We start from the raw sequence: 16697 nt of genomic DNA on the forward strand, positions 1-16697 counted from the left end.
TCTGCAATTCTCTTTCCATGTCTTGAGTGGGGCGTGGGCACGGACCCATATGGTAGTGTACACTTCCCCACATCCCTAACGTACATATGTAAAGGCCCATGCAGTCCATCTTCCCATAACAGGTTTAATGAATCAGAAGCAAACTTGAGTACATTCACAGAAACATCTAAACTACACCACACAACCATAAAACACCTACACGTGGAGGAAGCAGCCCAACTCGTCACGGCGCACATAGTCGACGCCGCCGAAAAGTCCATGCCCCAGGCCTCCAGTGCGTCCCGCAACCCAAGGAGGCCCTGGTGGAACGAGGACTGCAGGCGGGCGCGAGAGGCCCAGAACAAGGCGTGGGGTGTCCTTCGCCGGTACCCCACGTCAGATAACCTCATTTCTTTTAAACGGGCAAAGGCTCTTGGGAAGCGAGTGCGTCGTGAGGCGAAAAGGGAGAGTTGGCGCACCTTCCTCACATCCATCAACTCATACACTGACACACACAAAGTCTGGACACGAATACGAAAACTAAAAGGACAACAGACACACAGCCTGCCCCTGGTTAGTACAACAGGGGACACACTGGAAGACCAGGCTAACACACTTGCACAACACTTCGAACACGTGTCCAGTTCAGCACACTACACAAACACTTTCATGAAACACAAGACATCTGTAGAAAAGAAGTCCCTGCGTGATAACAACAACTCGCACACTTCTTACAATTCCCCTTTTTCAATTCATGAGCTGAAGGTTGCTCTGAACGCATGTAAGCCTTCAGCTCCAGGTGCAGACAAAATCACATACACCATGATACAACACCTACACCCAGACACTCTTGAAACACTCCTACATCTATACAACAACATATGGCTTTCGGGGCACATTCCTCGCTCTTGGAGAGAGGCCACAGTAGTGGCTTTCCTGAAGGAAGGAAAGGACCCTTCCTCTCCCGCCAGTTATCGTCCCATCGCCCTGACAAGCTGCCTGTGCAAGATGCTCGAGAAGATGATAAATCGTAGGCTCGTGTACTTCCTTGAGTACAACGGTCTTCTCGAGAGCTCCCAGGCAGGCTTTAGGGTGGGGCGATCCACCAACGATCAACTTGTCGCGCTCGAGTCCTATATAAAGGACACCTTCATTCATAAACAGTTTTGCACAACGGTGTTTTTTGACCTTGAGAAGGCCTATGACACCGCTTGGCGTTACGGGATCCTCAGTGACCTAAACTCTTTCGGTGTTTCGGGCCACATGCTCAACACCCTTGCTAGTTTTTTCCGAAAGAACGTTTCGCGTGAGAGTAGGTAGCGCACTCTCAAGAGTTCATGTGCAAGAAAACGGCGTTCCGCAAGGTGGAGTGCTAAGCTGCACTCTGTTCATAGTTAAGATGAACTCCCTTGGGAAGGCACTGCCACCTACAATTTCTTATTCAATGTATGTAGACGACATCCAGGTATCTTTTAAATCATGTAATATGTCCATCTGTGAGCGTCAAGTCCAGCTCGGTGTCAAAAAACTTGCCAGCTGGGCAGACAAGAATGGTTTAAAACTTAACCCAGAAAAAAGCACCTGTATTGTCTTCTCCAGGAGGCGTGGGATCCATCCGGACCCAGACATTATCCTTAATGGCGTATCGATTCCTGTGAGGAAGGAACACAAGTTTTTAGGTGTGGTGTTCGTTGAAAGGCTTACGTTCATCCCTCACATTAAACAATTGAAACATAAATGTCTAAAGGCTCTCAACATTCTTAAAATCTTTTCCCACCAGTCGTATGGTGGAACTGATAAGCAACTCCTGTTACGTATTTTCAGAAGCCTAGTGGTGTCTAGATTGGACTATGGGAGTGTTGTGTATGGGTCAGCCACTAAAACAGCACTTAAAATGCTCGACCCAGTGCTTCACTTGGGGCTTCGCCTCTCTTGTGGCGCATTCCGTACGAGCCCTGTACAGAGTCTTTACGCAGAGTGTGACAAATGGTGCTTATCACACCAGCGAACCTATGTTGACTTGTTATATGCCTCTAAAATTTCATCAATGGACAACCATCCTTTTAAACCGGTTTTTAATGATACATCCACATCAATGCTCTTTTTAAATCGCCCATCCATTCCTGTTCCCTTCTCGCTGAGAGTATGGGACGAGGTCACTATTCATGAGGTCTCCTTTGTAGACACAATCAAGTCATCTATCACCGATCTTGTAGCAGCATGGCATCTTCGTCCTGTTGCATGTGACTTGTCTTTCTTAAAATACAATAAGAACAGGACACCAAAAAGTGGGATTTTGCAGCATTTCATGTATATACAGGATAAATACAAGGCTGCAGAGTTTTTCAGCGATGCATCTAAAACGTCCACTGCGGTGTCTTGTGCTGCGCATGGGCCCAATTTTGAAGCATGTAGAACAATGAATGTTAATACAAGTATTTTTACGGCAGAAGGATATGGCATATTTCTGGTTGTAAGTCACATAGTCGAACATCGTATTCCTACATCCGTCATTTATACAGATTCGTTGAGCGTCGTCCGTGCATTATCATCCGGAAAGTCATCAAAAAACCATGTCATTAATCTTGTCTTCAAAACAATTATGGTAGCTTATTCCTCAAACCTTGGGGTGACTGTGTGTTGGGTGCCAGTCCATTCTGGCATTGGTGGTAATGAAGTGGCGGATGAAATGGCCGCCAATGCTGCACTCTGAAACACAGTAGACATGGCAACACTACCTCCCAGTAAAAAAAAAACAATTGGAAACAATTGGTGAATTTTCACTTGTTTTTCACTCATTTTCCAATTGTGTATTAGTACACAATTGGACCAATTGGAAATAAAAAGCAATTGGTCCAATTGGGGAAAAGTAATTCCAATTGAAAAAAAAAGCAATTGGGCTGCTTGGAATGATGATAAAATGCATGCGGTCAATCAGTAAGTGACCATAGCTATGTATACAAACTCGATCATTTAATTTTTGGATGACCAACTTTGTTTACAAAGCCAAGCCTAAAACAACTCCAACCACTTGTGTTCAGTTTTACTTGCATATTTATTAGAAATGGAAAAATGGAAAGGACATGGCTTGTGTCTTCTTCCATGGCTTGCGTTGGGCTTGTATCTTCCTCTCACTCCATCCTGTTTAAAAGAAAAAGAATATAAGGTCCTGCACAATGCGAAACGGGAGTTAACTGGGCTGATAGTTGTGCAAGTGGTTACTACATGGGACCCATTGCGAGACTGGCATGAGCACTGGTATCACGTCACAGGATTCAACTGTTTAACTTCACCTACCTGGACAGGTGTTAAATGTTTGAACTACTTTTTCAGCCCTGTACTAACATGCAGTCTGGTGGAATTAAGGGGTTTCCAGTGCCTATAGCAGGCATGTTAATGTCTATCACTGACGAAAAACATCAAATATCCCCAATACTATTTCAGCACCACATGGAAGTGGGATGACTGTTAAAAAGATGCGTAAACAAGACTAGCTGCCATAAATTGCATACTTCTTTGCTGTGCGATCGATGTCGGCAATTTTTTCCACGATGTAGTGGTTGAGCTGCTTCAAGACCATGGGCTGAACGTCATCGGAGACTCCCCGCTTGTCAAGCCTATGCTTGTAGCAGTCTGTGAGAAAAGAGAAATTTTCACGAATGACAAAACACACAGCCCCAAGAAAACAACCGTAACTTTTGGCCATTTACTAGTATGAAGCATGCTATCAGATGTAATAGTTTGGAAAGGTTTTGCGCCTTGTCCAAGATTTCTTAACTTTTGGCTGGGTGGCTCAATTGAGAGACAGACAGGTCAAAATTTTTGCGTAAATGTTAGCTGGTTTGAGCAACTCAAGGCATTAATTTACCCAGAAGAAATTTATTCAAAAATAAAAATGTTGGCCTGTTCATGCATTTTTTAAGGCATCATTCCCTCGCACGAATCTGCTGACCTTTTAACATCTTTAAGCGTCTAATAGCCAGCAACAATAATGTAGCTGGCATGGGAAGATATTGCCACACGTCAATGTAATCCAGCAATATATTTTGCACAGAATTATAGAATCGCTTACTTCGCATCACGGACACCTTCCAAGGAGTGAGCGGGTCTTTCTTTGGACGGCCGGGAAAACGGGGGCTATGCTTGCCTGCAAAGCAAGAGCGTGTTATGCACATAGGATGTACATAGGGCTTATAATTACCTTGCAATGATCGCCCTTGCAACTGCGCCGGACTCGATATGGCCACAAGTAGATCTTTTACGAACATAGAGTCCTTTTCTCTTGCTTGCACTCTTCTCCAGGTCTCCCTGGGCACAAAGAGTCCCTGGCCAATGTCAACCTGCAGTAGGAGGAATCAGCAAAGTGTAAATGAGAGAGGTGAATGGCAGAAGCGCAATGGGCTAAAAAAAAAACAAGCAATAACTGGTTAAAATACCAGATTGGAGCGCCCTGAGCAGGGGGAAAAATTATTCATGGGGACGCACACAATCCCAGTTTAGACCCATCCCATACTTCGAAAATTTGGGCTGTGTTGGCTGTAAAAATGGCCTACCATGTCCCGCTGAACAAAGAATGAACAAGCGTGTGCTATCTGCCCTCTGGTTTGGAAGAAAAAACCAGAGATGGGCCTCTTCCAAGCTGCATTTGTCGAGTCTATGAATGACTTAAGCACGAATGGATTCATGCTCGAACATGAAGGGGAGAGGAAGCTCTTCAAAGCATTCTGTATTTGTTGCGCGGTAGATTCTGTAGCAAGAGCTCCAATGCAGGGCCTTACACAGTTCAATGGCTTCAATGGCTGCAATTGGTGCCTGCAAGTTGGGGAAAGCTCTGCTGGGGCCCTGAGGTACCCATACAAGAAGAAGAGCCTCCGGAGAGGTCAGAAGAGCAAATGGTTTCACACATGGAAATTGCCTTGGAGCGAGGAGAGCCTGAAAGTGGCGTCATGACTGTTTCACCACTTCTTAACTTGCCGCAATTTCACATAGTCTGGGGTTTTGTCCCGGATTACATGCATTGCATCATGTTGGGAGTGGCAAGACAATTCCTAAAAATGTGGCTGGGCAAGACCAGTTGCCCGCTATACATTGGGAAGTATGAAGATGACATAGGCCATAGACTAGTGGCAATCACTCCTCCCCGGGAAGTGAAGCGTATGCCGAGAATCGCTAAAGACAGGAGGTGGTGGAAGGCGAAAGAATACGAGAACTGGCTCCTCTACTATAGCGTGCCGGTACTCGAAGGCCTTTTGGACAGGGCTGGCATTGCACACTGGGCATGTCTTGTTGAGGCCGTCCACATTCTGCTAAAGCGAGACATCAGTGCTTCGGACATAGCACGAGCCGAGGAGCTCCTTGTTGAGTTTCATGTTCGGGCCGAACACCTGTATGACAAGGTCTGCATGACATTCAACGTGCACCAGCTGCTGCACATAGTAAAGAGTGTGCGTCAATGGGGGCCATTGTGGGCCCATTCAGCCTTTCCCTTTGAAGCAGGCAATGGAAAATTGAAAAGTGTTGTGAAGTCGGTCAAGGGTGTTCCTCACCAAATTTGCCGTACACTGCAAATCGAGAATGTTGTGGATAACCTGCTTCAAGTGACAACTGAGGAAAGAGCCCGTGACTACTGTGCTTCCCTTGACACTGTGGTGACACAGAAAACAAATGCTGTGGAAGGGGTTCGTTTTTTTGGAAGAGGTGTTCCATATTGTCCTCCTGACAATTATGTCAACCTCGAGAACTCTGTGCAGTATGCACGCATGCGTACTAAGGGAATGATGTTCACGACCCGCAAGTATGCTGTAGGGAAGAAAACTAACAGCTCTGCTGTTCAACTTGCTGATGGTTCCTATGCTGTCATTCAGAAGATCATCTGCCGGAGCAACATTAGGGGGTATGTCGTAGTGAAGCGCCTGAAGTGCACTCCTGTGAAGAACAGTCTTGTCACAATGAAACATTTACTCAGGGTTGTAAAAGAAGCAGCTACATATGACTTGCTCCCAATTTCAGAAATTTCAAACATTTCTGTTTTAATCCAAGTGGACAAAAATGTTCACATTTCTCCTGTACCTAGCTCACTCACCATGTGAGTTTCTTGCATGCTAATGCATTCATCAATGTAATGATAAATGCATGGTTAGAGTAGTGGCTTATGGGGATCGATTCAGCACCCTGTATTTAATCTTTTTTTATCTGTTTAACACCTCTTGAATTGGGCTGTGTAAAGTTCAGACCAACTTCTAAAATGTTGTGCATTTGTTGTAGATTGATTGATTGTAGGGTTTAACGTGCCGGCGCAAAGCAGACGATGAGGCGCTGTAGTGGATGGCTCCGGATTAATTTTGACCAGCTGGGGATCTTTAACATGTGCCAAAATCTCGTACACACGGGCTGTTTTGCTTTCCGCCTCCAGCAGAAAAGCGGCCGCCACAGCCGGAAATTGAACCTGCGACCTCGTGCTTAGCAGCACGTCTTAGCCACTGAGCCACCTTGGTGGGTGTGCATTTATTGTATCTCTTTGTCATCTCTTCAGGCATGCTACCTTGCTTGTATAAAGTTTGTTGTGTGTCGATTTTGCTTGCATACCGTTTTTTAATCAGCTTTAAAAGCCTTGTATATTGTACCTTTGATCCATTTAATTCATGGTAGGGAGAATGCGACACTAGCTGTGTAGTTTTTCGTATACCTTGCACCTACTTTCATGGAGATAGATTTCTTGCGTTTCTTGTTTGTATCTTACTTTTTGCTGATTGCATGATTTTGCACGAAACAATTTTGTCACTTATTTAGCACCCTTTGTTTGATATTCTGATCTGTTAAAAGATATTCTGATCTGTTAAACATTTCTTAAGATGTGCTTCATCACCTGTATAAAATTTTATTTTAGTATTCTATTTTTTAATTTGACTACCAAAACATTGTCTGTATTTTTATCTGTTTACGTGGAGTCCCTTCGGATGTGTGCACTGCCTCTATAAAGTTGATTGTGCTCATATTACTTGTATGCTATTTTTAATGTAGTTTAGAAAACCAGTTTAGTGATTCTTCTGTTCACTTCACATGCCGACAATATCGGCTATATAGTTTCTTTTGTGCATGTGTGCATACCTCGAACCTACTGTTATGGACACTAATTTGTACAATAATGGTGTTTAACGCACCGAAGCAACACCTGGGCTATGACGTATGCTGTATTAGAGCGCTACAGATTGATTTAGAGCCCTTGAATTGTTAAAGTGTTCTAATCTCTACACACTAGAATTGTTTTTCGCCTCACATCAGGAAAACGGCTACCGGGGCTGGGATTGAGCCCGTATTGTAATGCTAAGCTGTACAATATGCCTTAGCCACAGAGCTGGCTGATATGTTTGTATGTATTGTCTTTTTTTATCACATGATTACGCACAAAATGGGTTTAGGAAATAAATTTTGATTTCCTCATAACTGCTTCTGGTCATTGATCATCGAGCATGCCTCAAAACAGCAAGCAGCCGTGATCTACATAAACACTAAACAGTTTTTATGTCTTGGAATAAGGAACATAGTGCCAGAGCTGCATAATGCATCTATCAGTCTTTTTATTAGCTGTTGGTATTGGTAGCTGCCTTCCAATTGGTCCAGTTGGGTTTCTTCCCTACCAATTGGTTGATTTCTTCTACTTGGTGAAGACACCAATTGGGATAATTGGTTTTCTTACCTTCCAAATGGTTGCTTTCTCCCAATTGGTGAAGATTCCAATTGGACCGTTTGGTATTACTCTCCACCAAATGGTTTCTGTCTTCCAATTGGTGAGACCACAAATGGACCAATTGGTATTCCTCTCTGTCCCAAATGGATTTGGTTTTCCAAATGGGCATCCAGGCCAATTCCGTTTAGCCCAATTGGGAAAGACTGTTTCCATTTGGGCCAAATGGTAAGTTCAATTGTTTCCCATTGTTTTTTTCACCTGGGCTTACACAGACCTCAAGCCACACATTAGACAACTCCGTAAAACTCGGCAAGCAGACTGGAGCGAACAGACAGACAACAAACTACACGTAATAAAACCAGACTTGGGACAATACACAACTGACTCACACAACAGGCACGTTGAAGTTACCTTAGCTAGATTACGGATAGGCCATACACAAGTGACGCACTCGCACCTGCTCACGGGATCTCCAAGACCCCTGTGTAGCAGGTGTGGGGAGGGCCTATCCGTAGTCCACATACTCATACAATGCAAGGCACTTGACACAACACCACACAAACACTTCAGAGAACTCTACAGACAACATATTCCCCTACACCCATCCATGTTTTTAGGTGACGATGCCATGGTTTCTGTGAAACGCGTTTTTAAATATTTGTCAGATGTGAAGTTTTTAAACCTCATTTCCTATCATGCATAATCAAATCTGGCCCTATACACCAGCCATCACCATTATCTTTATTGATCTTACTATGTCCAGTTTACACATTTTATACCTACCTTTTGTGGTAATCACTTCTTTTCATTAAATAACTTCTCTGGCGCTCTTTGCCCTCGTCGGCCTTGCGCCATTAAACACCAACTATCATCATCATCATCCGCTCTGATAGCAAGCGGGAGCGTCATTGCGCATGCGTGGCGCGCTTGGCCGCGAACGGCATTGGCTCCGCTTGCGCTGAGTGTGCCGCTGATACCGGAGCGGACCGTCGAACACGGTTAGCTAAAAGTCTCTACTGACGCTCTAGCGAGTTCTCGTTAGCGTGCTGCTGCTTGCGGGCAGTGGGCACAGGCCTGAATCAGTACACCCTTGGCCTGGTGCGAACACGCTTTTTACGATACAGGCATGAGTGAGGCAAGCTCCGAATATGAGGGAAAAGCGTCAGCGTCAGCGGTGACGCGGAGGGCGTCATCCACTGCGTAGGCCTCGGCTAGTGATTTCTACGATTCCAAGCCGTCCTGGGAGGCTGATCTCGGGCATTTTACAGCCGACAATATGGCAGAAGGGTGGTACGGCGATTACTGAGATATCGAGAAGGCCCATCCAACGATGCCGTCGGATTTCAAACATGTTGTTTTACAGAACCGAAACCGAAACTTACCTCGGACATCGTCCAATCACGGTGCCATCTCCTCGCGACGTCACAGCTTTAGTTGGTGCGGCCGCCACAGACCGCGCATGGTAGTTTTTCTTCTTTCCCGCTTTATAAAATAATTAACGACTTATCAACCGGATAAACGATGAAAAGTGTGGTAATTTGAGCCAGTCTACGCAGTGCAAGCAAAACCAGAAGCTTGACAAATTCACTTCAGTGTCCTTTTAATTACCCTCACAGGGTCCGGGGCCTCGCACTGAAAGAGCTTGTTCATTCGCTCGAATTCGTCGACGATCGGGCTGAGAAACTTAACAAAAGTAAATTTTGTTCATCAGCCAACAATTCGCTTAGCACTTTTGCTGCATAGCAGCGTTCCTGACTTTTCGCTGCTTGGAAGTGGGATAGCAGTGCAGCCCACTGATTTAAGATTGATCGCAAGGCAGGTGCAATACTGAGCCACCTTGTCGCACAGAGACACCTGCCAGCTTATTCGGGACATCGCCCGAGTTAATGGCAGCGTACGTTTCCCTGTACGCTTGCTGAATTTTTGGAGAATGTGCGAACCAATTGAAAGTTTCGCGTGCAAGGTCATCAATGTGTGTGGGTAGCACATCGATTGCCTCATTGCAGGCTAGCTATAAGGAATGGCACACACACTTCACAAGCACGAGCCGGGCATTTTCTGCCTTCATTTTTGTGTTCAGGCTGTTGTGCTGCCCACACATAACGCTCGCCCCGTCTGACCCGAGGCTCACACAATATTTTATGTCAAGTTTGCTTCCAGCTAACAGTGCCTTCAAAGTGCGCTCAGCATGTTCATTCATCTGACAATTGTCCATCATCAACCCTCACTTGCGCCAACTGCCAGGGACCCCACGCTGCCTACTCTCGAAAATGCGAGAAGTTTAATCAGGAGAAGGCGATCATAAATGTGAAGATCACTGAGAACATCACCTTCCCAGAGGCGTGGAAGAGGTTCGCCTCTTTCCCCCTGGGGAGGTACGCCGACGCGGCTCGCCGGGGGGGGGGGGGGCGGAGCGGCGTCTGGTGTCCACAGGGACCCAGTTCAGCGAGTCTGACCTGGTCCCTCCTCCGCCCCCCCCCCTGGGGTGCCTCAGGCATCCCAATCCGTTGCCACGCCGCTTGCTGAGGCTGCAGTGGTTGTGGTGACAACCTCTTCTGTAGGGACCGGTGCCGCTACCGCCTCTGCCTCCCCGTCCTCCAGTGCGTTGGAGGGTGCCGACCGGATGAACACCGGGGGCCCCGAGTAAAGTTCGGTTTCCCCCGAAGTCCGGTGTCGATCAGGAACCCAATCGCCCGGGCTCCGGTTGATTTGGCAGGAGGCTGGCAGGGCGATGGTATTGAAGTTCTTGGAGACGGCGGTCGAATTGACGAACTCGAGGCGTTGAGGTTGATTAAATGAAACGGAAGTTTATATACAGCTATTTACAGTAGGGAAACTGGGTACATGAGTAATGAAAAGAAAAACTTCGAACTTCCGCTAGACGCTAGCTCCGAGTGCGCACAAATCACTCAAGCTCCTCAACTTCGTCTAACTCCTATTCTCGGAGCGTACACAAACCGCTCGAGAAACCACGGCCGAGACTCTGTCTCGCCACAAGATCCGTCTAGTTGCCCGGTGCGGCGCTGCACCCTAAACCTCCGACGCGATCTTAACCTCGACTAGGGGGCTCACAACTCCCAACCTAGCGTTAACGGTCGAGACTCTTTGTCCCGCCGGGAACTGCCAGCTCAGCGCTCTGACAAGAACGATTTCCAACGGCCAAGTTCGGCCTTTTAAAACCTCGAGATCACCCTCACTCGGGAACGCCCCTGTAGCGTTCGTACACGCGTATGGGAGTGCCCGAATTCACGTAGACAGCTGTCACTCAGCACGTCACGGAATATTCAATGAGGCGCCGCTATCTCAGGTCAACGGACCGCCCGCGGGCCAGAAAACGCGTACGACCCCGAGGGATGAGCGCGAAAGACGCGACTGTGCGTCATGCTGACCGGGACGTGTTAACAATAGAGACTCGTGCGGCGCTTGTCCGGACGCCGGTAATCCCACCACCTCCGCGCGTCAAGTAGACGTTCCTAGAATCCGGCGCCACAGTCAGGCTTCTCAATGGGGGATTATCCTTGTGGCATGCGGTGGGCCAGACAATCCGTCTCCCGCGTACGCCGTGACCAGTTGGCGTCGACTGCAGCGCAGTGTCGGCAGTGCTACGTCGCCAGACAGAGCGGCGGGTTTTCACGCGCAGCCCGGGCGCCTGGCCGCTAATCTCATAAGTGGACCTTACACCCCGCATCGGCTCCCACCGCCACCGCACATCCCGTGCCACCTCGGGTGCCCCGAACGCCCTCGGCGGTGGCGGCTCAACCGAAGGGCTCCCGAAAGGGGGCCAAGACCGGGGGGCCTGGTCCGCCTGGCACCCTTCTGGAATCCGACGAGGAGATGGATGTCACGCCGTTCCTGCCTGCAACGCAGCGCAAAGAGCGGCCTCCGATGTCCCAGCCGACAGAAAGGCCTAAAAATCCTAGAATAACAGCCCCGAAAGACGACACATGAACAAACACACACACACACACACACTCCAGTTATTCTTAAATTTAAATAATGGAAACAGAAAACATCATCCAATAGAACTGCAGAGGCCTCCTTAAAAATCTTGACGATGTGTATGAGATTCTGCATGCCAGTCAGCCAAGTATCATGTGTCTGCCCTTCAAGCGCTGGTCACCACTCGCCGTTGACCCAACAGCTCCAGAATAAAGTTCTTTCTCTCTCTCTCTCTCTCTCTCTCCAGGAAACCCACCTCAATTCGAAACACAAATTTCTTGAATAGGTACATGGTATTCAGAAAGGACAGGGTTGGCTGCACATACTCTTCAGGAGGTGTGGCAATTGTCGCCCAGAAATCCTTAGCCTGCCACCCTGTCACTCTGAACACTGTCGTTGAGGCTGTAGCAATCCGTACGATAATATTTAATAGGTTGATAACGGTATGCTCCATTTACATCTCTCCTGATTTTACTCTTCTGAGCTCTGATTTCGAGGCACTGGTTGACCAGCTGCCCGAACCATACATACTAACCTTGATGCTGACCTTGATGCGCACAACTCTCTTTGGGGCTACTCCAGAACGGATGCCCGAGGTCGCCTGATAGAGAAGTTTCTTACATCCTCCGGAGCATGCCTTTTCAACAAAAAACAGCCTACATATAATAACTTAGGACACAATACATACTCGCATCCTGACTTGGCTATTGGTTCCGCAGTTCTCTTTCCATGTCTTGAGTGGGGCGTGGGCACAGACCCATATGGTCGTGACCATTTCCCCACTTCATTAACGTATATAGGTACAGGCCCGAGCAGTCCATCTTCCCATAAAAGGTTTAATGAATCACAAGCAAACTGGAGCACATTCACTCAAACATCGCAACTACACCACACATCCATAAAACACCTACACGTGGAGGAAGCCGCGTTACTCATCACGGCGCACATCCTCGACGCTGCCGAAAAGTCCATTCCCCAGGCGCCTCCAGTGAGTCCCGCACCCCAAAGAGGCCCTCGTGGAACGAGGACTGCAGGCGGACGCGAGAGGCCCAGAACAAGGCGTGGGGTGTTCTTCGCCGGTACACCACGTCAGATAAACCTCATTTCTTTCAAACGGGCAAAGGCTTTTGGGAAGCGAGTGCGTCGTGAGGCCAAAAGGGAGAGTTGTCGCACCTTCCTCACTTCCATCAACTCATACACTGACACAAAGTCTGGACACGAATACGAAAACTAAAAGGACAACAGACACACAGCCTGCCCCTGGTTAGTACAACAGGGGACACAGTGGAAGACCAGGCTAACACACTTGCACAACACTTCGAACACGTGTCCAGTTCAGCACACTACACGAACACTTTCATGAAACACAAAACATCTGCGGAGAAGTCACTGCGTGATAGCAACAAGTCGCACATTTCTTACAATTCTCCTTTTTCAATTTATGAGCTGAAGGCTGGTTTGACCACATGTAAACCTTCAGCTCCAGGTGCAGATAAGATTACTTACACAATGATACAATTCTTACACTCAGACACCCTTGAAACACTCCTACACCTATACAACAAAATATGGCTTTTGGGGCACATTCCACGCTCTTGGAGGGAGGCCATAGTAGTGGCTGTCCTAAAGGAAGGGAAGGACCCTTCCTCTCCTGCCAGTTATCGTCCAATTGCTCTGACAAGCTGCCTGTGTAAGCTCTTTGAGAAGATGATAAACAGGAGACTCGTGTACTATGGTCTTTTCGAGAGCTGCCAGGCAGGCTTTAGGGCGGGGCGATCTACCAACGATCAACTCGTTGCATCAGAGGCGTATATAAAAGATGCTTTCCTCCATAAGCAGTACTGTATGACAGTATTCTTTGATCTAGAAAAGGCGTATGATACTGCTTGGAGGTATGGTATCCTCATCGATCTGAAGTCCTTTGGCATAACGCGTAACTTGATGAACACGCTTGCCAGTTACATGTCCGAAAGAACGTTTCGCGTGCGAGTTGAAACTGCACTCTCTAGGATTCATGTGCAGGAAAATGGAGTGCCACAAGATGGAGTGTTAAGTTGTACCCTTTTTACTGTGAAAATGAATTCCCTTAGGACGGCATTGCCACCGTCGATTTCCTGCTCAATTTATGTAGACGACGTACAATTATCCTTTAAGTCTTGTAACTTGTCTATCTGCGAGCGCCAAGTCCAGCTTGGTGTTAACAAGCTAGCTGGTTGGGCAGATAGCAACGGTTTTAAATTTAATCCAGGGAAGTGCACTAGTGTCTTGTTTTCCAAGAGGCGTGGCATCCGGCCGGATCCAGACATTCATCTCAATGGTGTCTCGATTCCTGTCAAAAAGGAACACAAGTTTTTAGGTATAATCTTTGACGAAAAGCTCACATTTATTTATCCCACACATAAAACAACTAAAACACAAATGCTTAAAAACACTGACTATCCTGAAGGTTCTGTCGCACATTTCTTTTGGTGCTGACAAACAACTTCTTTTACGTGTTTTTACCAGCTTGATAGGTTCACGATTGGACTATGGTAGCGTTGTCTATGGGTCAGCCACTAAAACATCCCTTCGAATGCTGGACCCTGTGCTTCATCTAGGGCTCCGCTTGTCGTGTGGTGCCTTTCGGACTAGTCCAGTCGAAAGTCTGTATGTAGAGTGCAACAAATGGAGCCTAGAACGTCAGCGAGCTTACACAGACCTGCTTTATGCTTTTAAAATATCATCAATGCCTCACCATCTTTTTACATCAGTTTTTATGATACATCTATATCTGAACTTCTTACTAATCGTCCATCAGTCTCTGCTCCCTTCGCTTTCAGAGTAAGAGAAGAAGCGTCACAACTTGATGTCATGTTCTCAGACACCATCAAAACCTCTGCTACTGAACTTCTAGTACCGTGGCAGCTTCGCCCGATATCATGTAATGCATCTTTTACAAGTGTCGAGAAAAACAGAGTGCCTAGAAGCGCGATCGTGCAACATTACTTGTCCCTGCAGCACAAATACAAGTGTGCTGAATTTTACACGGATGCTTCAAAAACTGCCACAACTGTTTCCTGTGCTGCGCATGGTGGCACCTTTAATGTCTGTAGAACTATGAATACAAATACAAGTATCTTTACGGCAGAGGCCTATGGCATACTTCTTGTAGTTAAACATACTGTTCTAAATCGAATTCCGAAATCTGTAATTTATACTGATTCTTTATGTGTTGTGCGTACATTTTCCTCACAGAAGTCTAAAAACCATGTGGTCAATGCTCTCATTAATACTATTACGTCTGTGTATGCGTTAAACCTTGAAGTTACCGTGTGCTGGGTGCCAGGGCACTCTGGAATTCCAGGTAATGAGACCGCAGACCGAATGGCGGCTGCTGCTTCCCTTACAACTACAGTTGACATAACAACAATACCCTACACCGACCTCAAATCACACATCAGACAACACCTTCGCACAACATGGCAGGCACACTGGAATCAACAGACTGAGAACTACACGTTATAAAGACACTCTTGGGAGCATACACCACTGACACACACAACAGGCACAATGAAGTTACCCTGGCTCGATTACGGATAGGCCACACGCATGCAACACATTCCCACCTGCTCACGGTATCTCCAAGACCCCTGTGTAGCAGGTGTGGAGAGGGCCTATCCGTAATCCACATACTCATACAATGCAAGGCACTTCACACAACACGACACAAACACTTCACAGAACTCTACAGACAACATATCCCACTACATCTATCGCTGTTTCTAGGTGACGATGCCATGGTTTCCGTGAAACGTGTGTTTGAGTAGTTGTCAGACGCTAAGTTTTTAAACCTAATTTCCTATCACGCATAATCAAATCTGTCCCTATACACCAGCCATCACCATTATCTTTAACTGATTTTACTATGTTCGGTTGACACGTTTTTTTACCTACCTTTTTGTGGTAACCACTTGACTTCATTAAATAACCTTTTCTCTGGCGCTCATTGCCCTTAGTCGGCCTTGCGCCATAAAAACCCAACCATCATCAACAGTGCCTTCAACTGCGAAAATAGCCCCTCCGCAGATGCATCGAACACTGGCACCAGGCCGATAAAGGTTGTAGCAAAATCACCTTTGCTGAGAGAGAAAAACACGTCACGACAGCTAGTTCCTTTGTACATGAGACGTCGGTGCTCTCATCCACAATCAATGAATAGTTCGCACCAGTCATGTTTTCAAAAGTTTGTCTCTAAACGCTGGTCCCAGCACCTTTGCTACTAGCGCAGTGCACTTCGTTCTGCCCAATTTCATGGCCGATACCAATGCCGAATCGCTGAAGCACCCACTGACCACGGGAGCCAGGTGGTGAGCAGTCAGGAAGCTCCCGTGGGCGGGAGCAGCCAGGCGCAGCTCTGCAGCCTTGAGCTCATCAGAGGACCCGGGCTCCCTCGGTCTTTTATCCACAAACGCTAACATAGGCCCCGCCGTCGGTCCAGCGGAAAGTTTCATGTTCTTTGCATGTTTGGCTCTTGTGCAGTGCAGTTTCAAGTCCTGAACGTGGGGCTGCAATTCCGCCTTGCAAGCGCGGCAATAAGCCATATCGCCCGATGCGGATGACGACAACCAGTCGGCACAAGCAAAATATGGTGGCGCTTTAGTTTAGGAATATTTCATCTTATCGCAGTAAAATGTTCGTATGCATCGCGAGAACATCAATATTAGCATGAGCTCAAAGGCTAAAATATGATTTTACTCAATTTTACATACGCAATGTAACTAACAGTGCACACAGTTCAAAATGAAGATAAAAATACATTACCTTTGAATTCCGGCTTCTTCACACATTCCTTCTTGTAGGTCCGCGTGTACTTGGCCCACTTGCCCATTCTGAATCTCAGGTTAGCGTGTTCGGCTTAGAAGTTACATTTGCAACCGTCGTGTCAGAGGGTGCAGAGCTCTATGGTCCAGATGACTATTAATTGACCGGGCCGGCGTAGGCGTCGCCATAATTTTTACCCTCGGCGTGGCGTGGAACGGCCTTGCGGCTCGGCAAATTGAGTTTTTGTTAAAAAAAATTGCGACGAGAAGTGCCGCTATAATAAATATTATTC

General features: G+C 46.9%; 1 protein-coding gene across 1 annotated transcript; it reads right to left on the reverse strand.

Moving 5' to 3' along the window:
* Positions 1 to 3456: 3456 nt before the first annotated feature.
* Positions 3457 to 16062, reverse strand: LOC144161591 (BEN domain-containing protein 5-like). Its single transcript, XM_077692234.1, has 4 exons — positions 15937 to 16062; positions 4181 to 4319; positions 4052 to 4126; positions 3457 to 3612 (listed from the first exon to the last, which is right to left on the reverse strand). Exons 1-4 carry the CDS (start codon positions 16060 to 16062, stop codon positions 3470 to 3472), a joined length of 483 nt encoding a protein of 160 aa, XP_077548360.1. The 3' UTR covers positions 3457 to 3469.
* Positions 16063 to 16697: the final 635 nt, after the last annotated feature.

The sequence above is a fragment of the Haemaphysalis longicornis genome, unplaced genomic scaffold (genome assembly GCF_048455015.1).
Source record: "Haemaphysalis longicornis isolate Haplotype H1 unplaced genomic scaffold, Haemaphysalis longicornis Haplotype H1 scaffold_12, whole genome shotgun sequence".
NCBI lineage: Eukaryota > Metazoa > Arthropoda > Arachnida > Ixodida > Ixodidae > Haemaphysalis > Haemaphysalis longicornis.